This window comes from Micropterus salmoides, unplaced genomic scaffold, assembly GCF_014851395.1.
Source record: "Micropterus salmoides isolate LMB-PRFRI ecotype aquatic unplaced genomic scaffold, ASM1485139v1 Ms_hic_scaffold_6, whole genome shotgun sequence".
In the NCBI taxonomy this organism is placed as follows: domain Eukaryota; kingdom Metazoa; phylum Chordata; class Actinopteri; order Centrarchiformes; family Centrarchidae; genus Micropterus; species Micropterus salmoides.
In genome coordinates this window covers 18,846,092-18,873,035 of record NW_024044348.1, presented here as the reverse complement: position 1 = coordinate 18,873,035, position 26,944 = coordinate 18,846,092, and the positions used below count along the sequence as shown (strand labels likewise).

General features: G+C 40.7%; 1 protein-coding gene across 1 annotated transcript; it reads left to right on the top strand.

The window, feature by feature from the left end:
• The first annotated feature begins 1,768 nt into the window (after positions 1-1,768).
• lmo1 (LIM domain only 1) lies at positions 1,769-26,524 on the top strand. The gene is made up of 4 exons (XM_038702124.1): positions 1,769-2,473; positions 16,659-16,872; positions 24,426-24,551; positions 26,014-26,524. The coding sequence occupies exons 1-4, from the start codon at positions 2,452-2,454 to the stop codon at positions 26,117-26,119; spliced, it is 468 nt and encodes a 155-aa protein (XP_038558052.1). The 5' UTR covers positions 1,769-2,451; the 3' UTR covers positions 26,120-26,524.
• Positions 26,525-26,944: the final 420 nt, after the last annotated feature.

Here is a 26,944-nt window from a genome sequence, read left to right as displayed (position 1 = left end):
TGGACCGATGGTCTATGCAGCTATTTCAGCTGCCCAAATGAGGATCAAATACCAGTGACACTTGAATACACATGAAACTTCTTCAGCTACATGATTTTCTATAATATGTAGACTCCAAAACCTGGTGTAATAGTGAGGTGATTGTGGTGACTCCATCTGTTATTACCCATCTCTCTCGCACACACACACGCCATTTTATATGGGTTTGTTTCACATTCAAATGTCAAATGGCTATTTGAAGTCAATCCCCGATGATACTAAACCATTTTTCCCCTTTTCCTTTCCAGTTTTCTGTGTGATTGGATTAATTATGTGTCACTCACTTTACTAGAGGTCAGAAAACATACATTCCCGGTCATAAGTCATCAATCTATGTGACCGTGGAGATGAAAAGTCAAGCATGTCAGCCAGGAAGCTGGACAGAGTGGGATCAGTCCATTGATTTCAGGGCCAACCCAATCTCACCACAGCATGCTTCCCTGAGAACTGACATTATCCCTATGGGCTATGTACAGTGAGCTTTACACCTTAGATTTGTGGTGCATGATCACATTAGACTGGATTATTTCAAATGCAGGGCAGGATAATTATCAAATTGGAAAGCATGTGTATATTGTACTTCAACTTCACCTCGAAATAAATGCATTTCCATGTGGATTCAATTATTTTCAATCAAGCTCACATATTTTATTTTTACCTCCACTCCAGTTTATACAGGTATACTTCCTCAAAGAAGAGATTCCACTGCACAAAATCTTCTTGTAAATGTGGTCTAATGCAGATCTTAAAAAGGGCCATTGAACTGAAATGGTTTGAGAATACTTATTATTGCAATTACTCATTATCACAATGATGTGATTATAAAGTAGCTAATGATAATGCGCTTAGACTAGGTTTGTCATATCTGATGCAATATGTAACAGAAGGCAAGGACAGACTGAGCAAGCTCACACCACAGACAGCCTGCTGGCTGCTGACGAACCACCATTATTGTAGCTATACTCCACTCCACTCTCCTAAATGGCTAATCTTTGTTGGATCTCACCCTTAATTGGTTAACAGTCTCCGCAGGGCAAGTGAAAGTGGTGCTATTTAAGGCTCCACCATGAAACAGCAACACTTTCATCTTGGCAATAACAGGCAACAATTATATTACCAGATTCGAAACTGAACCTTCTATCTACCCACTAATCAAAAACGCAGCCCATCTGTTGTGCTGTCTCTTTTGAAACGCTTGTTTATCTGCAGCCTGTATGATAACTGAGTCTGGACACTAATTAACTGCTAAATAGACCGCAATTAGATGTTATTTCTATTAAATTCTGCAGGGGAAAAAAAGTAAGGAGCAGAAAAACAATAAGCATTTTTATGTGTACTCCAACTGTACCAGGCACCGACGGAGCAGCATCACTCTCCTTCAATGTCTCTCTCTCTCTCTCTCGCCTTCTCTCTCTCTCTGACACACGCGCACCCGCGTCCGTGCGCACGTGCATCAATATAACCTTACATGCACGCGCATGCGCGCTCCTGCTCTCTTTCTCTCTCTCTCTCTCTCTATCACGCACATTCAGACTGGCAGGCAGACCAGTCACACACACACACACACACACACACACACACACACACACTTTCCCTTAGCTGTGCTTTTGTGTTTTGTCAGAATTAATGAGAAAAGTTCCCTTGCCCTAGGGGTAATTAGTGTCCTTGGAGTTAAATAAGCTAATACTTAGACACCTCTGGCACAAGCAATTATGTTTGTGTATTGAATAATTGATTCAAAGAGGGGGGAAGGGCTGCTAATCAGATCTGAGCATAATGAATTGATTTAATTAACAGGGGAATCCGAGGGTCTCTGGAAACTGCGCGCATTTATTCAGTAGCAGCAGAGGCGAGCGCGGCACATAAACTGGGAGAGAGGCGGCGTGAGTTTGCTTTTAGCAGTTGTCAGATTTGCAATTGGGATTGTTTGACTATAGTTGCTGTTTCGGAGCAAATCAGAACGAGAAAGAGAGAATATTACCAGCGAGAGGAGCTCAGCCGTTCAGTCTGAGCGTCTGTTCCGTCCGCGTGTGTACAGTTAACAGATAGGCGACACTAGATTTATATCGCTTTTCATTGTTTTGCCTTTTTTTTCGCATGGAATTTATCAAGAGCAACCAACGCGGTTTGATCGCTATTTATTTGCGTTACAGTTCAGTCCGGATTGGGGGATCTCGCCGCGTATATCACCGTATTCCGTGTGTGAATTATTATTGATAGGAGGGAGAGAGAGAGAAAAAAAACGTGCAGACGGCAATTCATCTTTCCAGGGTTTTGATTTATCGAGGCGTAGTCTAGTCAACCGCGCGTTTCAAAGCCATTTCCAGGAGAAGCTCTGAGCAGACCGAGCGGTGCAGCCTGCTGGAGCCGAGGACGGATCGCCCGGGGAAGGACTCCTCGTTCCTCAGGACGATGGTGTTGGACAAGGAAGAGGGTGAGTAACATCTTCGACCATGGGATGCTATAACCTGGGGAGTAACACGGAAAACTACGGCTATTTTACACGTCAAGTGTTCCCACGTCGCCCCGGACCCTGCGCACCCAGCCTGCGTTTTATTTTGGCTTTTTCCAAACCCCATTTAGTCCGTGTTTCCGCGAAGAAGCCTGAATGCTGTGCCTGCTTTCTGTGCCACGAAGTTGAGGTGCGCTTACACAAATAGCCTGCCATACTGCAGTTCAGTGTGGAGGAGTTGCATGCTCATTTAGACCAGATTTGTCTGTAGTGTTTTGATGTGTAACCCGGAGTTTGAGGATACTCCACAGACGCTGCAGTGCATGTGGCTCGTCGTTTCTTCCCTCCTCTTAAGTGCTTTTTGCGTCTGTGAAGTTAGCGAGGCAGCCTTTGACATCACCACGGGATGGGAGATGACAGCAAAGTGCTTTTAACTTGATTGCAAATTATGGATAGCGCCGCGTAACGTTCACTCACTTTCCATCCAAATAGGCCTACTTGCTTTACTTATCTATTTCAATGTATTTAGGTTAATGGGTGAGGCAATCTAATTAATTTAAATTTAAATCAAACTCGCCTCTAATGACGTCCCATTTTGGATTAAACTGATGTTGAGATGTGCAGTGCATTCATCACTTTCAGGTCTAAATGGTGCTCTCTGTATGTGCATTTAAATACATTTATGCAACATGATTATTCAGATGGAGACTATATGGAGTACTAGATGCTTTAGAAGTTATTCTCTGATGTTTTTCTTTTTTTCTGACACTAAAAGAGTGTTTTGAGGGTTGTTTTGCTCACACAAAATAAACCACCTGCTGACATGCACAATGACAACCTGCACTCACCATAAAACACGTTTTTCGGTGTTATTTCTCAAAGTACAGTATATAGCTTTTGTACATTTGAGTTCATCCAGGGTCCCTCCTTCTCCAAAAGTAATGGATGCATTTGTAACCCATTATTTATGTTTGAAAATGGATATTTCATATCTCTTAGCAGAGCATCCTTTCACTTACACGTCTAAAAAACCAATAAAAGGTTTGCGGCAGAGACATAAATTGGTCTGTCTGGCTGAATCCATGTTGTGCTGCAAATGTATCTAAATTAACTCAACTGTAAATTGTCTCCTCTGGATGTCTGTCTCACTAAAAGTTCCCTATATGATTCATGATTCAGATTGCTTTTAACAGTTATTGGCTAAGCAATATGGTAAATGTACAAGGTGATGCAAATGGCATTAGTGGGAAAGGATGCACAGGAGCATGTAATGCAGTCAATACTACATTAACTACTGATGCCCAATTACAGAACCAGGGAGAGTGGCTTTTAGGAGCATTAGGACTTGCAGAAAAGCTGAGATCACCTGCTGCTCATTGCCTAAAAGCTTCACCCTTTATTTGCTGGTCCCGACCATCAGCTCCAGCATTTTGGCCAGGTTGTCAACAGAGCTGCTTGGATCTGGTCTCTTTCATTGTGGTGCCTCTTAGCGTTTATTGCCTCTCAAGTTATAGGCTTGTCAATTCAGACCTTCTTGTCTAATGTATCCACTTAGTGCCTGCACAAATAAATGTGTGTTTACGCGAGAAGGAGGTGTGGGTCGGTGTTTTGGGTGGGCACATGGGTGTATGTGTATGATTACTGTCTGTTTCTGTTGATTGATTCACTATTATGCCCCTTTGCGTTTGTGTGTGTGTGTGCGCGTTCTGCTTAAGTGTTCATATTTCAGTCCTTATGTGGCCTATAAAACAGATCATGAGTGTGTCTGGTCTCGTGTTCAAAGCCTGCGATCCTACTTGGCAGCACAGTAATGCTGCTGCTTGTTTGGCAGACTGTTTTTGAACTCTGACTTCTCTTTGAAAAGCCTGCAACAATTTGTGCTACAAAAGCAATAACCAGAAATGAATCTCTGTGGCCCCCTTATCTTAGCTCCATTGAGAGAATCTGCCTGTAACAAATCACTCCCCACTGTATCAGTCTATGAAGAGTCAAAAATGTAACACAACATTTCAGACAGACTGCCGTCAGTTGTCTAACTTCTATCACAACTTACATGGATCAAAATATGTCTCAGGTTAGTTTCATGTGGTATGTAGCCACCTGCCCATATTGTCTGTCTTGTCCATCACAAGTTACACACATGTCGTAAACTAATTACCATATTCTAAGATGATGCAGTTGCTAACTTGTAATACACACTGTCTGGTACAGCATAGAGTCTGAGAGCACGGAGGAGGACTGTAAAGGCAACACAGGCACTGCTCTGTGAAATGACTCAATATGCAGGTCATAGTTAGTAAAGCATAGCATCACATGTACCCATTCTGCGTCAACATTTTATTTCACCCTATATGATATGAAGGTTCCAATTTGCGTCTAATTTGAGTGTAAAAAGCAACTCGTTTATTTTCTCTCCTTCTTCTCACCAACCGCAGGAGAAGAAAGTGGGTCCACACTGAAGTCATATTTTTGCTGGGCATTTACACAACTACAGCACACTCATCACAGACCTCAGCAGAAGAGAAATCCTCCAGCTACTGATACATTTCTGGTTACCTTTGCTTGTTAATTTATGACCCTGTTATCATCCTGTCCAGTGAAATTTGTACATTCATAAAGCATGTGATTGAAAAGCAATGCTTCATATGAATACAGACTGGTAATCTGTCGGCTGCTGTAATAAAACTTGGGCTTCAGGCTCCGATTTTTATTTTGAAATAATACGAATTGCTTCATTCTTTAACGGTGTTACCATGGTAATACTGTCTTGTAGCGGTGTTATATTGATTTAGAAAGTGGACAGTAATATTTCTTTTCTGTTATTTGGTTTCTGAGGGTTGATTTCTAATTTCCAGTTGGAGATTACTTTTATATGTTCTTTAAGTCTTTTCACTTTTCCAAAGGAATGCAATTTGCACCCCTGTATTTGCTATTTTCTCAGCTTATTGGTTTGCTCTTACTTCAAAATTAAACTTGCCCATTTCAAATATTGAAATTACGTCTGGTTTTTGTGCTCTGGGCTCTGAACAATATTACAAACACATTGCTTCGTTTGATATTTCTTAAGTCACTACCATATTTTTTTTGTATTACAGGCACCTGCCTCGCCTTTGCAGTACTTTTCCATTTTTGTCTTAAACATAGATTGTCAAATAGACAAGTGTGTAACCAGTACACAGATTATGCAGGTAAATCTCCCTTTTTATTTGCATACACATAACAAAACAGTACCAAAACATGCAGTATGAATCTTCCCTGATACAGATGTAATCCATCCATATCATACTAAAGATGTTGTCATTATTCAGTTTAGCCAGGCTCAAATTAACACAAAATCACATTTACACCGTTTACAGCTGCGAGTGTTTAATTCCATCTAATCTGTTTCTGATCTTACAAACGCAGAATTCCCACTGGAGACAATTTCATCTGTCACCACTACTACACCTCTAGATCCATATCAGTCCTGATTGTTTCACATCTACGAGTGCTCGAGATGTATATCATTTTCCATAATTTTAGTGGAATTCAAAGCAACTGAATCGAGACTTAAGAGACAGTGTTAGCGAGCGCGCCCACCTACCTTCGATGTAAATGGCTGCACTCATCAGTGTGGCACACAAACTCAATTATGCACTCTTGAGCTGTAAGAGCATCCCTTTTATTATTGCGAGAGGCCACATGCTAGTCATGTTATCATACAAATTCAAAAAAAACATAATCTGGCTACCACATGCATCACAGGGAACGGTCGATCCCTGATGTGTTGTCCAAAGTCTTAACCTCTGTTGTTATTCACTCCAAATTATTTTTTTTTCAATGCCAAGAAGAATTTCTGGTATGTTGTTGAGTCATGTGTAAGAATAGTGAAGGCTGCAGACATATAAGGGCCACATTGAAAATCATATGAATAACTCTAAGGGTATATACACATCAGTCCAAATGTTACAATGAAATCTTTTATAAAATCCACAAAGAAGCTGACAAGTTGAGATTAATCGTTTCTTTAAAAAACCTTGGAGAAATAATGTCTTCTATCAAGCTCTAGGACAAATGCAGAGATGCACAGAAGTAATGTTGATGTTGTATGCGCTCAAAACTATCCTCACCGGCAGAAAATAAACCCCAAAAAATTCATCTATAGTTGTGCAGGTGTAAAAATATTACCGTATTTACCAACAACATATTAATCTAACCCTGTACACAGGAAAAGCGGTTGATGATAGATGGATGGATGGATATGAATCTAGTTCTAATGACTATGACCCACCAAGTATATGTATTGTCAGTTATTCATGTTTGAACATGTTGGAAGCATGTCAAACTGCCGTTTGTCACTGCAAAGCTAACTCTCTCGAGCTGCTGTTGCCTGCACGCATGTCGATGGGAACATACATCGATGCCTCCATAAACACACACGTGCACACTTCCTGCAACATGTCATTCACATAAAGTTCTTTATTCACCTGTTTACCTATTGTGCTCTCTGTTCTGACACATTCTGATGCACTCTGTAAAGCTTATTCTTTCTCCTTCATTCTGTCATCATAGGCTTAGTGAAGACGACAAGAAAGATGGGAAAGTGGAATGACATGCAGCAAAGTTCTTGAGACGAGCAAATGTCAAAACTACAATGTCACCAGCTGTGGTTGTTTGGCATCTGAGTGCACGTGTCAAGACGCCCAGAAAATGTTACAGAATAAAACGATTAATATTCTACCTGCAGTAATAAACCACTTATACTTACTATAGTGCATTATTCATGTGTGAACTAAATCTCGAATCATAATTGCATGGATGTCTCTTAGTGCTTTCGTTCTTAATGCAAGAAGATCTGCTATTATTCATTCAGTGTTGAAGAGGTCTTGTTTAACTCCTCCTGAAACAGTCCCTTGATGCATATTTGTGTAAACGAAATATGCATATGTATATACGCATGTATGTTTGTGTGTATTATGGCCTGACTTATAGTGGATTTTTAAAGCCGACACCAATATCAATATTTGGGGAGTTTAAAAAAATATGATACGATATATCGACGATATATCACACATAATTTAACAATCAATCTTATGAAAATGGATTCCTTAGATTATTTTTTAAATTGTGACCACGTTACATACTGAGCAGGACATTTTATAGCTGAAAAATAAACATGTCAGTGCTCTCAGGTTGAAATCTCTTGTAACACATTGGCCGACATCTACACAAATACCAATATATCTGCAATAAGTTAATAAGCAATTTGTCAGTGTGGCGGTAATATGTGTGTGTTTGTGCCGGCACTATCTTGTTTTTGTTGGGGAGTAGGGAACCACATGTAAACTACGCCGAGTTTAGGGGTTTAGATGAAGGTAAAAAGTGTTTTATGAAAATGACACCGTTTCATCAGGTTCTCATGGAATTTCCTCTATTAGAGGCAAACGTGGAGTGATGTTACTTTCCAAGGTGGCAACACATGTGGGAGCAGTGGTTGACGATTTTCACATACATCCATGTGCTTGTAAGTGGTGTGAATCAGGTGTTGATTGGCTTGATTAGCACTGGTCTATGCTAAACAAGGGTCTAGTGACACCAGCAGATATACAATACTGTAGTATTGTAATAATACAGTTGTAGAATTCAGCCTGCTGAATTCTCTCTGTAGTGCATACATCACAGTACCAGCAGGAATTCTTGCCGATGCCATTTTCCCATCGCCAAAGCCCTGATCATTGTTGCTGAGTGTTTTTAATTTGTTTTTGGCCCTGCCTATGTGAGTATGTGGCTCTGAGGATGTCAGTGTTGATTGGTCAGTGAAAGGGACTTTGTTCTTGATGGGTGTAAGGAGCAGCACCGCCCCTAGGGGCTGCTAGCCGGGCTTTTAGACTTTCAGCCGTCTTTCACTGTAAATGTCTATTGTATTCCCATTACAGTATTCAGTTTTTCGCAGGTTTACTGTCAATAAGTAGGTTTGACCTTAAGTAAGAGTTTACGGACAGATATTTATATTTCTCTATTTCTAATCCATTTTCCTTCTTCTTACCTGCATTCCAGCTGGTGGGCTTTTGTAGGCCTTTAACAGTTCTTCTTTTTTTAACGCACGATAACACAATATGTAGTTCTAATCCAACTTAAAATGATCTTTACTTGGCTTTTTTTGTGGCAAAAACAAAATGTCACATGCATTTATTTAGGGTCAAACGCAACACAATTAAGAGCCTCCTAAGAGCTGCTTTTAGAGAAACAAAGAAGGAAGGAGACTTCACACTTTCTTATGATATTACAGTTATCTTGTTGGTAAATAGAAAAGCCTGGGGTGCCTTCTCTTAAATAAGAGCCAAGTTGCTGAGAACTAATCTCTTACTGGATGACCTTCAGTAAATCAAATCTTAAATAGCTAATTAAAGTCTGTGATTAATGGGAGGGGGGTAGCTCTTCCCCTCTTAAAGCTAGTAGATTAGGTTCGGGATATTGAGGTTTGTGATTTAATCAATGTTTAACTATGATGTTTTCAACTACAAATTCAGAGGTAAATGACAGCCACCATCCACACACATTCCCACTGAACTAAGCATCAACTGAAACTTGTTTCTAGACCTTAGACCCCTCCCCATTCCAATCACACCGCTCTCATTTAATTTAATTTTATTTGACCAGTTGTCTCTAGTTGAAGTACCATTTGATTTTAGCCAGTAACGAGAATCACTCCTTGAGGAAAAGGAGGGTCGATATATTATGAGGTAATATAAAAGTGTTCATTAAAAGCAAGCCATCTTCATAATGAAACATCAAATGTCATCTACAATATGCCTCTCTTTTGAGATTTTAGGCTGTACTACATGAGACAGCTTAGTTTACCATCCCACGACATCATGGAGACCTCTTCCCTAACTGCACCCAACTAACCTCCCTCATTATTTACCCCATCAGGTGTGGGAGAAGGTGTTTGAATGACATTAGAGGCTTGTGCTGCCAAATAACTGCCCCCTGTGGGGAATTTGCATTATTCAAGATTAAAGAGCGTCACACAGTGCACCACAGTATGGTGTTCCTTCTTCCCCTCCATTTTCGACACACTGAGGACCCTGAATGGCACACCTGTCTCCTGGCATATCCTTTGAAATAATAAGTGTGCAGTAATTGCTGGAGAGTGGGGAAGATTTTGTACATCACTTCCTGACCTCATGAGTGACACAAACTTTAGAGGGCTACATTTATTCCTCTCCAAATGCATTTTTAATGTGGACTAAAAGTGTTTGTGCATTATTCTGTTCCGGATGGCGGAAGGTGGCTGTGACAGGTCTAATGGTTTGATGTTTTATTTTATTTTATTTTTTGCCAGGAATCATGAAGTGGCAGATACGATTGCCTCGTCTATCAAAGTTTAAAAGCATAACGCGTGAGAATAGATGTATTTTTCTCAAATGCAGACAAAAAAATGGAGTTAATCTCACACCTACTGAACGAGGATTTAAGATGGAGATGCATTCACCTTCTCGGTTATTGACAGCTTGCATTTAAATGAACAATGGTAAAATGTCAGATTTAACTAAACACCTCAGACCAATAGCAGACAAAACATTACGCCCCACATTTGACTGGCTAGATGCAATATCAAATGTCCTCTTGTGGGTTTATAAGGGGTAACCCTCCATGATAAAACCACAAATGTTTGTGTCTTTTCTCCTGCTCCTCATTCATCTTATTCCCACACTCATTTTCTTGCCCCATCTCCCCCTCTCTCACACTGTTTCTGCTGTTGACAGCTTACCTTGCAGAGCCTAATCTCACCCCACTACTGAGCGACCAAGTGTTGGAACAAGTCGCCTTCTGTAATAATTTGGAAACTCTGCCAGTTTGGTGTCTTAAAAAAAAAAAAAGCAGCAATGAATTTAATTAGAAAGCTGTTGCATATCTCTGTGATACATTTCTTTTAATTAACCCCATGTGAATAAATTAAAAATAATAGGGGGTTGAAAAGTGTGGAAAAACACCCTAATGAAGTTTTCTGTTAATTGGGATGGAGTCTGCTGCCAAACCACAGTGAGCAGTGAGCACCAGGAGCTAACAATGCCTTCTGTAAGCCTCAGAAAAGGGCCCAGGGCCTTCGTGCTGACTTCAAGTGTAAGAAATGCACCTCTGACGTGATGGAAATGACCGTGGACTGGGAGAAAAGGCAGTCCTGTTCCAGGCTGCTCTGCTGAGACTCCCCATGCCGCGCTTGAAGCTCGGCCAGTGTTATTGCAGCCCTAATGCGGCTGACTCATTTGGAGCGGATCAGGAGTAATTATGGTAGGGAAAGTGGCTGCCGACCGTGGGGGTCAGGACACTTGTAACATGTGAAAAGAGCAATTATTCCTGGAGACAAAACCCTCCCTTATCCTGGGCTGTACCAGGGTCAATGCAAGGGACGGCTGTGCTCTGTTTCACTGGGGCTTATTAGCCACTGCAAGCTGCAAAGTTTGGGAGAGTGCATCTTGTTAATGAACAGTCCCCTCCTCATCCACACCAGCCCTGTCTGCTCTCTCTACCACTTACTGTGGGTGTTAATTATGTCATAATCATAGCATGCATACAGTCCCAGAAATCACCTCACAGACCCCAGTATTCATACACAACCATCTGGAAATGTAGCATGCAGTACAGTAACACAGAAGGCTCTTACAGCGAACTATAAGAAAAAAACACAGTCAGAATGAAATGTAATATTGACTTGGGCCTTGTAAGAAAACTACCTTATTTAAGAGAGACTGTGTTTCTGTGAGCTTTTCTCTGTGAGTTCATGCATATCTTTTCTTGCACTCATTGCATATGCTCCAGCTAAGGACAGGAACATGAATCACACAGTGAATCAGTGGTCTTTATTTTGCTTATCATTCAGAAAGCACTCATCAGACTGCTTTCAACCGGCATGTGTATTCCAGCTGATATTATTACCAGATGTCTTGTATTTTGTCTTGGCAATAGAGAAACGTGTCTATGGGCTCAATTACAGCGATGACGGAAGCTGAATGAAAGAGGCTGATTCATGCACACAATGGCAAGACATCTGCATGAGATCCCTATTAACCTTAGAGGCAAACACCTTGGCCTGAGGACAAATTTTATTTGGGATTGCCATGGCCACAGCATTTACAGTGGTGGCTGAAAAATAAAAGTTGGGGTTAAATCAGCCCCTGTTGCTTCTAAACTGCAGACTTGATGATAGTTTTTGGAATACAATAACAACATTGTATTTTTTCGATGTTCTATATTGTTTTATCTCTTATAGGAGTGATGATATGATATAATACAAAAATACTATTTGGCTAGATTTATTTAAGATGATTTATTCAGTCATGCAGGGTTGATGTGCAATGATTTGGTAACCTTATACAGCAGTTTATAGTTTCATCAAAGGCCATTAGTGTCCAGTTGATGTCTTGTGAAGGAGTGGTTTGAATTAAATGATGGTGGTGGTGGTGGTGGTGGTGGTGGTGGTGATGATGATGATGATGATGATGATGATGGTGGTGATGATGATGATGACAAATGCACTTGTTTCAGCTAAATGCAATCATTTGCTAGTGTAGTATCTAATTTCCCTGAGCATCCCAGTCTGTGTATTCACCATGCTGGTGGCTAACACTCTGTTATTTGCTGCAGCTGGGAGTTGGAATTATAGGGGCCCCTGAGAGGAGGCCCACCCAGGGCCAGCTTCCACCTCCTTGAAAGCCCACCTCCCTCCCCATGTGTCAGGAAGGCTGAGTGATTCTCATCAAGATCCTTTACCTCCCAGTGAACCAGCAAAGTCTGCCTCTCACCATGGTGTCAGTGCTTTTAATTGATCAAAAGACATTTTATAAAAACACAGAATCAGATGTAACTGTCCCTTCTGCCATTAAGGTTGAGTGCCTGTGAGAGCAGCTGTTCCACTGGGATCATGTGTATAGTAGTGTAGTGAAGGACGCCGTGAATTTGTTGCCTTACAGTTTTGTTGTATGCAAGTGATACTATAACTGAAATAATTAATCAATTAGTAGAATATTAAAATTATTTGGAAACTATTTTAGTAGTTGGTTAATCAGCTCAGTCATTTATCAAGCAAACATTTGCTGAATCCATTTTTTCAAATGTTCATCATTGCAAAATGTGATCGGTGGAGCTGCAATGATTAGTCGATTAACCTACAGAAAAGTAATTAGCAAATGTTTTGATAAGTGATTAATAATTTTAGTCACTTATCAAGCAAAGATATCAAACATTTCCTGGTTCCAGCTTCTCATATATCAGGATTTGAAGTCATATATATATATATACTGTCATATATGACAGTAAACTGAATATCTTTTGATTTTGGAATCAAACAATCAATTAATCCAGAAAATAATCAGCAGAATAATCGATCAAGAAAATAAGGGCCTGTTGTGGGCCTACGTATGAGACAGAAGAAATACAGACACACATGGCAGTGCAGAATTTAGCAAGTGATGTGAATTATTATTATTTCCTGGTTTTGCACCCACACCAGTTGTTGCCAAGGCAAAAGCCAATCTTCTTTTAGTCCGCATGACATGACATAGCATGGCTGATGGCTCACTGACTCATAGGAAACCTACATTACTGTAAGCGGCATAATATCCAAGCACCTGCTAAATTGTTTTAAAAATAGCAGCCATTTTAGTGATAATGATAGGAAAAGGGGGGAACTGAGCAAATCATCGTTCTTTTCACGCACTCTTGTCCAATCTGAAGAAAATGTGGGCCTTGCCACGTCTATGTGACAATTGTATTTCTCTAATTTCAAACATTTCCTTGAGTGCTCCAAACAGCGTAGTTTCTTATAAAATCTTAAATATAAGAAAAAAGGTTAGCAGACTGATGGGATTTCTTTGATAGCTGTAAAGACGGAAGTGTAAATGGGGTAACACAGAAATCGGATTTTATCTCTATAATGGAAAATACATGCTCTGACAGACTGCTTGGGCTGAGAAAAACTAACTGTACATATTCTTGAAAGATAAAATCTTAAAGAAAGTAGATGGATGGAAGAAGGGAGAGATGACAGACCTTTTCACACAGTACTAATAGCAAATTAAATTCCTTCTCAGGAAGGATATTTGGCAGGGCAAGTGCTGTCTCTCCACTTTGAGGGGTAAAATGTTGGAGAATGAATCGTGATGTGGACAGGCATGCTTTTGGTGACATCAAATGACACTGGAAGGTCAGTGGCACTTGTATCTGTTAAATGGATTGGATTAAGTGGAGGCTGCCTCCTAGTATGCTGCTTCCTTTCATAATGCAGCTTTTCTTTCTGGGAGGTGGCAAGCATGGGGGGGGTTCTGTTGTACTCCACAGTTTCACATAGCACTGGGAGGGGTGACAGGTGCAAGAAAATGTATCATGGCATTAAGGGAATTGAAAAGACATTTACTTTACACACTTTTTCCCCTGTCACTGCTCTTTGTTTAGTGGGTTTGAGCTAGTGCTTGCTACACTACTATTAAAGCTGTTTTTCCAGAGGCTTCTTTAGTAGAAGACATCAAACCCATGTTTGTTCCCTGCAATGGCTTCCAGAAAGAGGCATCAGTTGAATGTGCAAACTAGTTTCCTGGCAGACATTAGACATTCTTCCATTGAGACATCTCTCTTGCAGTCAAGCCTGAAGGACCAGGACATATGCAAGAAGATATGAATGTCAGACTAACTGCAAACACAGAACCTAGGTCGCCCTATGACACAGAGAGTGTTGTCACTTTGATGATTCTGAGCTGGTTTTAAGCAAAACCGGGGTGTGCATCCCGGGTGAGCAGCATATGGTAATTCCAGGGTAGGTTAAGCTTTGGCCTTTTCAAAGGTGATGTAAAACACACACATGATGTTTAAGGAGTGTATGGCGGGTGGTGGTCTCAACCAATTAGGAGTAGTTCTCTGGAGGTGGAGGAACGACATTTTTGTGTAATTAGTTCTGTTATTTAAAGCAAAGATATTGAGAAGAATAACTAATTAGGTGTCATAAAAGGCAAGTTAAAGGTTTTTTGTGATCCCAGAGGGAATTGCAGCAACTCCTTTCTTTTTCTTTGCACAAGCTCTAAAGCACACACATGTACACAGGCATGCACATACACAAGCATTTTCTCTCTCCTCATTAAGAATGTTTTTAGTTCTGTAGAAGTCTGTCAGGCGAGCACTGTTGGCGTACCTGCAGAGAGCTCCCCTAACAAGCCATGAAATGCAGGTAGAAGAGTCCGCCCTTAGTCAGTGTGACTTGAATTTGAAGCTTTTTAGCTTCATTTACACTAAACATTGGTATTTATAGCAGGTTTTGTGATCCTAATGTGCCAGCTTCAAGGGGCCTGTTTTGGGGAGGCAGGGAGGTGAGGGAGCTGGAGGGCAGGCAGAACACTAATTGATGGCTCCCATCACCCGCACTGAACCAATAAGCCTCCCCTTTCCACTTCTGATAAAGAAATAAGATGGCTCAACACCACCAGAGCACTTACTGACATATAAACCAAAGCCATAAATTTGACTAACAAGCACTCCTATTTCTTTCACCTCTTTTTTAAAAGGGGAAATGCTAATTATATTACATTCACAGCATTATTGATGTGTGGATGGCCAAAAATTCCAGAGCAAATCTGGATCCAATAAGGTACTTTGCAAGTCCATTTAGGCATGCCGATATGAGTGTGTGTGTGTGTGTGTGTGTGTGTGTGTGTGAGAGACCGAAAGAGAGAGAGAGAAAATATGCTTTTCTATTCCAAAGAAGTCCTTTGAAAAGTAGTAGAAGGTTTCTGTGAAAGAGAACGAACTTGACAGGCTTTAGCAGTGAAAAACAGTGCCAGAGTGAAGCAGTCCCTTGTTACCAGCTGAGGTTGTGTTTATCACCGAGCAAACCACAGAAGTTACTGTAAAATGGCAGCTAACTACAGAATGACCCCATTCACACTTAACATTACACTGCAGCAGTTGTGCATACTTTTCTGCTAAAGAAATGAAAATAAAAACTCAATCTGCTCCGGACAAGTGCAACGGTAAAACAGCGATATTTCAAATAAAACTCATAACGTTGGGCCTTTATAGATACCCACACAACGCTGGCCTAACCCCCTGCGATGCAGAGTGTCCAGTTTTTTTTTTTTGAAAGAGAGAGAGAGAGAAATGTGTTTTGAAAGTAGAGTGGCAAGTGGCGTCCACTGTGTGTTCTTTTAGGCGGATCAATAGCTCAGTGTGTGAGAGAGTGTCTTAAGAGCTGTTGTCTTGTGCTTTCAGCTGTGGCAGACCTGTTAGTGCTACAGAGGGGAGCTGCACACCCCTGCCTCTGTACCACCAGTGGCCTGAGGGGGGCTTTTAGTCCAAACACAAATGTCAACCACACATAGACTATTAGTGTTTAGTGCAGTTATTAAATGGACTTTATTTGTCCTTTAGGAGGCTAAAAGGCGCGCTTAAAGGGGACCTGCGTGACAGCAGGGCAATTTGCGAGTTTGGTAACTTAGGCTCGCTCGTTGCAGACACATGAGTACAGATAAGTGTAAAAGGAGGAAAGGCTGTAATGCTCTGAGTAGGGAACACTGTATGTGTGTTTGTGGTTTGTGTGCGCAAATGTGTGTGTGTGTGTTTGAGTCTGTATGAAACACAGAGAGTGAGTGTATGCTAAAAGGCACTTAGGCCATAACATATCTCACTGGGGTCTGGTAGCAGCGTTTTTGTGGTCAGAGGCTTTTTAAAAGGTTAATGTTAATCTATACCAAACAAAGCCCATGAGGAGCTTTTACAGCTGTGGACAGTTGAGTGAAATGGGCTTTGATGAAATGGTAGGTAACTAACGCACTACACAGCTCGCTGTAAATACCACAATAAGCAAAATAATCATTGTGTCTTTTATCGTCTGAAATACATTAGACGTCCCCTTCCTTTGGTACCTGCTGCAAGTGATCATGTAACTTTTGTATTACAGCATGTTTTTAGTGGAACAAGTAAGTCAGGGCTTTGTAGTCCAATGTGACCTGTGTGCCTATCTACATGGAAGAATGTTTTCTTTAATGCATATGAAGCAGGTAGGCAGTGTGCTGTGGCCGCGCGCGAGGCCAGGCTTAGACGCCTCGAGAAGCAGCCGGCTTATCAAAAAGAGAACATGAAAAGTCACTCGTGTTCCTGGGCCGTAAATCACGCATGGCTGTTTGTCTCCTTATCACTACAGGTGTGCCGATGCTCTCCGTCCAGCCCAAAGGGAAACAGAAGGGGTGTGCTGGCTGCAATCGCAAGATTAAAGACCGCTACCTGCTCAAGGCCCTGGACAAATACTGGCATGAGGACTGTCTCAAATGTGCCTGCTGTGACTGCCGCCTGGGGGAGGTGGGCTCCACCCTCTATACGAAAGCCAACCTCATCCTCTGTCGCAGGGACTACCTGAGGCAAGAAAGACGCACAATCACCTCTCTCCACTCACAACAAACACAAAAGCCATGCCATTCCAAGAGCTGTGAGACATGAAAGGATCACAAAGGTTTTTTACCTCCTGGTACCGTTTGCTTTGGTTTCTCAGTGTGTGTTTCCCGTGGCTCCCATTCACAGAAACATAGCTAGAATCACAGCTAAAATCAATGTAAATTATGCACAGATTCCTCAGTGTTAGAACAACATCACGGCAAAACCTAGTACATCGAGAGTTTGTTGTCATATTCTTTTACAGCATGCATACAGCAGAATGTAACATTTTGGGATGCTTCACCACAAGCACATTGCATTTCAGGAGTAACGCATCTTCTTATTTTGTCATTTTTGTATCACTGCGTCTAGAATACAAAATGCATAGTCACAGTTTAAATGTAAAGTAAGCAGTGGGTTTATACTTGGTTGTTTTCAAAGCATACTTAACATTTAACATCTGGCATTGTTGACGTGCAAGAAATCTATAATTGGAACCTGTCTAACTTAGACTGGTGCTATTGATTGTTGGCATGAAATGCAATATTATTCAATTTTAATAACAATTGTATTATACATTAAAAACCTAGTTAAACAGTCTCATGGTGACAACCACTATGAATACTTACTAAAGGTGTCAGTAAGTACAAAACTTATGTATGTACAAAAATATTGATTTGTCAATGTAATATTTCTACAGTGTTAGATGTTCTTTGTTGTCAGTCTTGTTTTGACTGACTTGATTTGTTTGACTTTATAGGGATATTTATACCAACATGATGTTAAGTTTAAACCACTACATTTTTGTGTTTGCAGTGTTCTTTTATAATATTTTCATCTTTTTCTCTGTGTTGGACACAGAGGGCTTCTGTCATGGAGTTGACTGTCTCTCACTTGTACCAGAGCTGTAGGCTGTTGCTTCATCACTGTCTTTGGCTCTGTATCACCCCCCTTCAGATGCCCCTGCCATCTGCTTGTTAAATTAAACATGACCATTTCCTGGGCATTAAGTCACATTCCCAATGAGATCCTACCATTTATCTGAGGGGGAATCCCCGTGGGGCCGACTTAGGGATGGATGCTGGTGCCCTAGCCCCCCCCCCCCCTAAAAACCCCTGTCCTGTGCTGTCCTCCCCCTTTCCCTTTCTCCACCTCCCTACTTGTCTCTTCACTCTTTCACTAATACTGCCAGCTTATTGGTACCTCATAGGTTTGAATAACTTTCTAACTTAAAAAAAAAGGTTTTGTATCAATTCTAAAATCCAAAGCACAGAGAACCTTAATCAACTTGGTTCTCTTCCTACCTCACTCATGGATCTCCATGACATCTCACTTATATCTCAGCTCTTCCTCTGACCTGGAAGAAGCCCGCAGCCCACTTGAGATGCGCTTAGGGACGTTATGTTGAGATAGGCCATTACCATCCATCAGTTTCCACCCACAGTTAATGCTTTTAAGATGCAGTGAGAGGTCCACTAAAACCTGATGTTGCCCCCAGAAGGGGCAGATGGTGTAGATGAGGTAATAATAAATGGGCAAATGGCCAAGAGAAGGCAAAAATTATGAAGCTCAGAGTTTCACTTGGTAAAATATGTCTGCTGAAAGGACACCAACCTCAGCCCCCAAGCCATAAGTGCCTAACTTGCACTGGGAAGGCAGACGGAAAAGCTTTCTCGCACATTAGACCAGAAAGATGTAGAGGTCAGAGAAGGGATGAAAAACTGAGAGTGACATATGAAATCAAGAGTTAGGAATACTAAAATATGACTAAAAAGAAAAGAGGAGGAGAGAGTTGTCTGTGCTCCTCTATTGCCCTGGATTGCCTAATGAAATCCATCCCACTCGCCTGCTCTTCAGCCTGCGACAAATGCAGAACACTTAATGGCTAGAGATGCTTGAGATGAATTCTATTATGGAACAAATTAAAAACCTTGCCTTGCATATAAGAGGGGGGCAGTTTGAGAGACCAGAGTATTTGAAAGTAGGTGATGCAGTCTCCATCCGGTTTCCTTTTCATTCCTTCTTTTCTGTGTAATAAGACGAAGGCTCTCCTCACCTGCAGTAATGAAGTTAAATCTGCACACTGAATTAGCCTTCTGCACTTCATTAAAGACAGGCGGGTGGATCAAACACACTTTGGTTATTTCCCAGGGTTTGGAACCCTGCCATGCTCACATTAATTATTATAGGAGCTCCATCTGTGATTGTCCTTCAGTGGCATTAGCAACTTATTGAATGCACTCACGCTATCCAGAATCTGCCCACTTCAACACACACAAACACTAAAATGCACCTATACCTTAAACAACGTCCTTCACTGCCCACTAATCTATTGCACCAACAGAAAGTCCTGATATTCACTTCCCTGTATCAAGATAATGGTTTTTTTTTTTGGGGGGGGGGGCAACTTGGCCACACTCTTTCATTATAAATGAGGATAATAGATTAATTAGACATTTCCTTTATGTCTAGTGCCCAGGATGGTACGACTTCACCAGAGGGTTGACAATCTAGTCATGGTGTGATCATCAGGACTTGAAGCCTGAAATCATTTAATCTTCTATTTCATATATTAGAGAGGACATAATAGTCATCCACTTATCAAAATGGAGTATAATTAACTGCAAGAGGAAAACGTTTTCAAGATAATGAACATTATAAGTTATCCACAAACCGGTGGAAGAGCAGGGGGGAAGATGATAGCCCCATCTGGATGTGACTGTTTTTCAAATCTATCCTCTTTTTACTACTTTTGCAAGTAAAACAATTGCTCTCTTCCCATAACAGTTGCTCTCCCTCGGTGGGCAAGAGAGATCTGAACAGAAAAGGTTTACACTTTCAAAAAGACGCAACTGTTGTGGGAGGGTCAGAACATGCGATGCATGCATTAACAGCTTTCCCTTTTATGAAATCTGACAAACCCAGTGCAGGCCGGGAAGTCTCAAAGAGCTCAGAGAACAGGTAGAAAACTTCAAGAGCCACAGCCCAATCTGAGGGAAGCAATACAGAGAGGCAGATGATGTACTGTAGGAGATTTAAGGGTTTGAAGTTAGCAGAGCAGCAAGTTGTAAGAACTAAAGAAGACCCTCTTTTCTCTAAAGAGCCATTGTAATAACTCAATAACACAGAGGAAGGAGAGCGGAGCGTCGTTGCATTCCTGCCACCCAACTCTGCTCCAAACAAACCACGTCAGCACACAAAGTAAAATGTTTAGCTGCTAAATGAGAGCTCTTTAAAGGGGTACAGAGCATAGCAGTACTCGTGTGATGACGACTATAGGAGGCAGGTATTAGGCATTAGGTATATAATGCATTTAAGAGCTGAGAATGATATTGATTATTTCCAGACTTCAAAATTAGCTACTAAATCAGCTACTAAAATATAATATATAAATAATGTTTACTTTGCTAGAAAGAACATTAAATACTATTCATAGTATTTTTATTCAACAGAGCAGCAGACCTGAAAAAATACTACTACTCTATTATGAACTTAAGAGCTGAAACAGTTTGTCAGTGAATCAATTAGTTGATAAATACAAAATAAAATGGCGATGATTATGATAAGTTAATTGTTGCAAGTCATTTTCAGGCATAATATTATAATATCTCAAATATAATAATTGGCCATTCAGTTGGTTGGACACAAAGAAGACATTAGAAGGTGTCACCTTGGGCTCTGTGAAATTATAATTGACATATTTTACTATACCACTATAATTACTGCTATAGATGCAGCCCTACTAACTGTTGTGTCATATAATCTCAACACAGATGATGAAATTTGAAAGTTCCTAAAAACACACCCTCCAATCCAATAAATAGTCAGCCTGCTTTCACTTTATACAAATCCATGCCAGAATGTCTCACAGGTTGTGGGGAACTATCCAGATCAGCACTTCTAACCCTCTAACCCATTTAAATAAACCACAGAGGCATCTATTTTAAAAGAGGACTTTTTGTGCTTCAAACCTTGTTACCATTGATTGATCGACAAAACCTGATGAGCTCCATGTATTCTGAGCAGCTCTGAACAATACTCTTTTTTTCCAGAAACTCACCATTCACACTGTATTTAAGTAGAAATGCTGAAAAACTGTGTTGTTGAAATTTTTTTCACTTTCCTTCTGTGAATATTGATTTATTTAATCCAAATGACCAGGGAAATTGAAGTGCATGAGCCACTGCACTCCTACAATACAGGACATGTGTCAGAACAATACGTGGGAATTCTGCAGAAAATAGTCTATTAAAAAAAATACGTCTTTTGTGCCTTCACAGAACTTATGTTCTGTGAAGGCACTGTTTCAATGCTGTGGAGCATATCGAGTTTATAGAGAGAACAAAAGACTGAAGCATTTGTATTAACAAAGTTATATATATATACATATATATTTGTATATATACATACACACACACACACACACACACACACAAGATACTGTACATGTGGTGTATGGTTTCTTCATCTCTTGATCACAGTCAGGTGAAACACAGTCTTCGATGGCTACTTGGCCAATCCTTACATTTGGCTTGTGTAGATCACATTAGCTTTAGAATCGTCCATACTCTAGCACAAGATAAAATGATTGTGCTTCATCTTCTTAACTTTTGTGGTAATATGTTGCATTCTTTCAGTTGACATGAGATCCTGTCCTCCCTTTACATTTGCCTCATGGTCATGTGTTGGTGTGAAACATTCATTGCTTGCTATGCGCAGCTCCACTTCAGCTGTTACTCATGAGACCGCTGCTGCGGTTGTTCAACTCCGGTTGCTTTTAGCTTCATAGGAGCAGGAAGACAAGAGTGTAATGTGTTTGAACAGTTCTCTCTGGCTGTAATCTCGTCTCAGCACGAGGAGCCCAATTAAGCTGTATGTTGATGCCGCGTTACAACCCAGACACATCAATTGTTGGCTGAAGAACTGTGTGAATGGGATGCGCTCTTTCTTACACTCTTGTAAGAAACTCTTCATGTAATGGTAGAGATGAAGATGAAGTCCATAATAGTTAATCATAAAGTGGATAAGGAAATCAGGTTGGCGTGGAAAAAGTGGATCTCTTCATGACTTGAATATTCAGAGGGACCAGTGTCAGTTAAGAGAACATGCCACAGTGCTTTAACTTAATTTTTACTGTAATTGTGTTTAGAAGGTGCAAAGCCTTTTTGTTCTATTAGCAGAAACTTTTGACTATTTTTTGGCCAGCCAATAAAAGGTACTACCAACTAATTTCTAAAGATATCTGCCTGAAGAGTTTGATGTGGAAGATATGGGTGTTTACCTGGAGGGACCTTCTGCAGGCTCTTTGTTATTATATTATATTCCCAGTCTCGAAAAAGCCCCTCCATATCCAAGGTAGTCTGTAGTCCCCTTTAAAATGTCTTATCCTTTCTCCAAAACAAGGGAGAGAATTCGAATTTGATCTGTGTTTTTTTTCTGCTGAGGCAACTACTGGAAATTTTCAGTATATTTGCACTTATTTTTTTAAAGGAAAAACATTATTTTTCTATTTTAGTAGTAATATTTTTATTTTCCTAGATTTATGAAGTCGATCAAAACATCCTACATAGTAAAGTTAAAATGCAGCATACCTAGAAAGCTGGGGTTGAATATATGTAAACAGCTCTGCAGAGTTGACATGCTGAAAAAAAAGAAAAAAAGGGTGGAAAGAGGTTATACCCACAGTGTTTGGATTATTGGTTTGTAGAGAATATAGATACCACTGAAAGGTAAACATGAGCCACAGGTGTCACACTCTGCTTTGAATGAAGGTGGAACTTAGTGTCGGCAGCAAGCAGGGCTCCCCCGCCAGGCGTTTTCACAACCTGTATGTATCAAGTGAGCACCATGTCCGGAGCCCAGCAGGGTGTAATGGAGATGGGTTAGAATAATCCTACCAGCTGTTATAGGTGTGTGCATGTCACTCTGTAAGTGGCCGAGGCTTTCCTGGTTCTTTCACAGCCTCGGCTCCCTGAGGGAGAGAAAAAGACATCACTGTGTGGCCCTTAAGTCCAGTATAGCGCTCAGGTCTGGTGAAACCTGGAGCAGAGCCTGCCACTTGTGTGTGAGGCAGTGGGTTGTATCCAAAGGGGACAGCCTTGGTTAGTGAATAGTAAACAAAAAGGGGAAATAATTAGCCTTCATTTCCTGTTACAAACCCAAGAAATCAGGGTCGCCAGTATGTGTTTGCTGGAAAACCTATATACTGTAATGGAAACAAGACCAATTTCTGGAGCGCTGATATTTTTGGATCAATACTGAATGTGTATACTGAAAAGGAAAAACAGCTATTAAAAAGGTCTCTGTAGGGGGGAAAACAATGTATTTGTGTTACAGAGTGCCCAATGAGTGGCTGATGTCTACTGTATGAGAACATGTAGTATTTACTGAAAAGTAACTGGTTGTAACAATGTCTCTATTTAACACTGTGTGAATCTCTCTCATGGAACATAACAACCTTTCTTCCTCTGTTTCTGTCTCACCTGCTCCTGTGGGGCAGTGGCCCCTTATTAGAAGCAGGGCTGCTGGATAGACATTTTCTTTAACAAGGTGAAAGCAACTGAATGGGACTAGCATAAACGAGGCAGAATATCAACACTGTGACTCCTCTGTCTGAGCCCTACATGTTTGGGGAAAAGTGTTTAACATACTGTTGGATTGGCAATCTGCTGTTGCCTTATCCCCTCTTGCAAAGCTGTGAAACAGCCCCTTCTCCTCCCGCAGAAAATATAAATCTATCCGTGCTTCAGAATCTCCAAATTAAACATAGGGGTAGGCGCTTGGAAAATGAAAATGTAAATCTGACTAGGAAAAGCATTTGAGGTTCCTTTGCTTTGAGGAGAAAAGAGACACCAGTGCCTCCTTGCTCTGTTTGTGACCTGTATCATTTGGCTCCTATCTAATAGGCCTAAACAAGCAGCAGCGAGGTTTGAGCAGTGAAGTCTGTTCACTGTGAAACATTTAGTTAACTCTTCAAGGTTATATCTCCCGTCACTGTCTCAGGCTCCTCTCTGAATGAAAGCAGACGATAGAGAAAGACATAGAGAGAGAGAAGAGATTGAGCCTGAATCCTTGTAACAGAAATCTTTTGAACTTGAGACTACATTATAGAATGTAGCCTCTTGTGTAAAAATCCAGCTGGCTTTGGTTGGAGATAGACTCATTAGGTATTTTAGTTATGAAAGAAGAAAACTTTCAACAATTCAAATGGTTTGCTTCAGATCTGTGTTCATTGCTTTTGTAACGTGCAAGGGGGAAATTCTTTGAAGAAGGAGATTAAAACCATGTGATCATTTTAATTAGATCATTAGCCGAGAATTAAGATCTATGTTTGTGACTCTCATTAACAAAAATACCAAGTGGGTGCCAAGAAAGATTTGTGCATTACATTCAATGTATTTCCATTTTGCCCTATTTTCCCTATCATTGCAGCATTTTTTCTGCTATTGTTCTAGCTGTCAGTACGTTTTTGTTTGCTCCTTTATTGCATCAAGGTAAAGGGGAGGAGGGTTAATCTCTGTCTGTGCTCTGTGTCTTTCAGGCTCTTTGGTACAACGGGGAACTGTGCAGCCTGCAGTAAACTGATCCCAGCCTTTGAAATGGTGATGAGAGCCAGAGATAATGTTTACCATTTGGACTGTTTTGCCTGTCAGCTTTGTAACCAGAGGTAAGAATGGGGATCTTAACTGCACAACATCGCCTTTAAAAAATAAAAACATAAATGGAGTGTTAAAATAGCCAATAGCTTAAATATTAGAAGCTGCTGAAAAAACTCTCTTAATGTACAACAGGTTTTTGTCTTATTATATTACTATAAACCGCTGTACACGTCTGTAAAAACTACATCGTCCTTCTTGTATTGCATTTCTAATGCTATACTAATTACTTTCTTTTGTGTCACGCTGCCAGTAGTTTGTCCTTGTTTATGGCTATCACTATCTTTTAAAAATGAGCTCGTTCTTATGTGTGCAATGAGCTACAAAAGTCCTCCAGAGGTTCAATTCAATTAAATTTTTTATAAATAGTGCCAACTCCTAACAAAAGTTATCTCATTGTACTTTTCATATAGTGCAGGTCTAGACCGTACTCTTTCTAATAAGAGCACAGTACAGGTGTGGTGCTGCATAAGGGAGAACAGACCTACACATGTGTGAAATGGTGTCTCCTTAATGATATGAACCATTATAAAATTGGAGTGAGCACAAAGCCTATGGTATGATACAGATAGAATATGACGTACCCAAATATTGCTTTTTCCCATTAATATACTGTCAGTAATGGCACCACTCTGGGAGCTGAACGTCCTTTGCATGCTTGTCAGGGGTGCTGTGACCCTGTTCCTCCACACAGCACAAGCCCATTAACCTTCTGCAGGCCAGATTCAGTTACCATAGTGAACACCTGCTGTAAGGGAATTATGACTGCAGTCTCTCTTCTCAGCTGGCAGACATGAAGCCGGGTCTCATCTGGCACAGTATTGCCATGGCTGTTTAACCAGCCTGGCTCATTACTAAAGCCAAACTATGCTCAGCTATATTCTTATCTTCACTCCCCTTCAGTCACATTATGGAGCTGTTGTCACTGTGTCACACAAACAAACAGCAGCATAGAGAGGAACATCAGCAGGGCAGGCCGTTCTGTGTTATTTTCACTCTTCAATTGACTTTGAGACTTCAGTAGAAAAACATTCTTGAGCACTGGAACCAAACTGGTGTGTTTAAAAGCTAACCCTGTGGCAGAGTTTCCTTGGAAACTCTTGTGGTGCCAGTGCCTTTTTGCCAGGCTGAGGAGAGCTGACCTGCCATTGATTCAGTGCCAGTGCTCGTGTCCGCTTGCTTTAAAATTATCTACTTGAAGCCACACATTTATGAGGGCCATCAAAACAGGCTTTGAATCTGACGAGGCACAGTGTCAGCATGCGTCAGGCAAAATGTCTGGAACCAAATGTGTGCAATCAAACAGAATCATCATTACCTGCTGATCTTAGCTGCAACATTTTCACTGCCAGAGCAGAGCAGGGTCAGCCAGTCAACACACACACACACACACCAATTTGTCATAACGCCAACAATAATCGTCTTTGTGTTTTTAACAAGTTCTCCCCTTTGTTTGTTCTTCTCTGCCAACAGGTTTTGCGTGGGGGACAAGTTTTTCCTAAAAAACAACATGATTTTGTGTCAAATGGACTATGAGGAGGGCCAGCTGAATGGGAGCTTTGAGACACAGGTTCAATAGTTGGAACCTTGTGGCAGCAACAGTCGGCTCCACACTTCTCACACGAGATGGATGTTCTGCTGCACTTGGAAAAAGACAAGCGTCTGTCTGCTTGCCTGCAATACTTTTTAAGACCCCTTTATCAGTCCTTAAGGACTCTATTGTAAATGTTCAACTTTTTGCCCCTCCCACACCCCAACACTGAGCAGTTACAAATTTTGATGTACAGTTGTGCCTGCTTAGCTGAGCACTGTATTGCTTGTATGTTTTGTGAAATTTGTTTCCGGTTTGTTTATTTTCCTTTTAGAAAAGGTTCATTGGAGGGTATGTACAGTCTGTTTTCTCTGTATATATAAACTGGAACATTTATTTTATGAAATGTAATGCAATTTTATTACTAGTGTGAATTAAAGATTCTTAAATGTTCATAGTGAGTTTTTTTCTCTTGTACCAAGACCAAAGTTGTTGGAGGAGGTTGGCCCATGTGTTCACGTGTAATCATGTCTCCAAAAACTGCGATGATATAAAAGCCTTGCGAGGGAAAATATATTTAAAGTCTTTCCTCAAAACATGATGCAACAAAACAAGTTTTATTACATTTTACAGAGTTCTGATGGAATTAGAAATACTGTTTAAAATGAACTAAATAAGATTTTATTTGGAATAAAAGAATGCTTCGACCAAACTGTGTTGTTGTGAACATGCAGGTGTCATGAAAGGGAGCAAGTTACGCTGAGCTGCTCTCTGTGATTCAGGCTTCACTAATTGCCGTCTGATTATGAGGGCGAATTGGCCTGGAAATGAAATGCAACAGCAAATAAATTAGAGGGAAAATAAATGCTCATT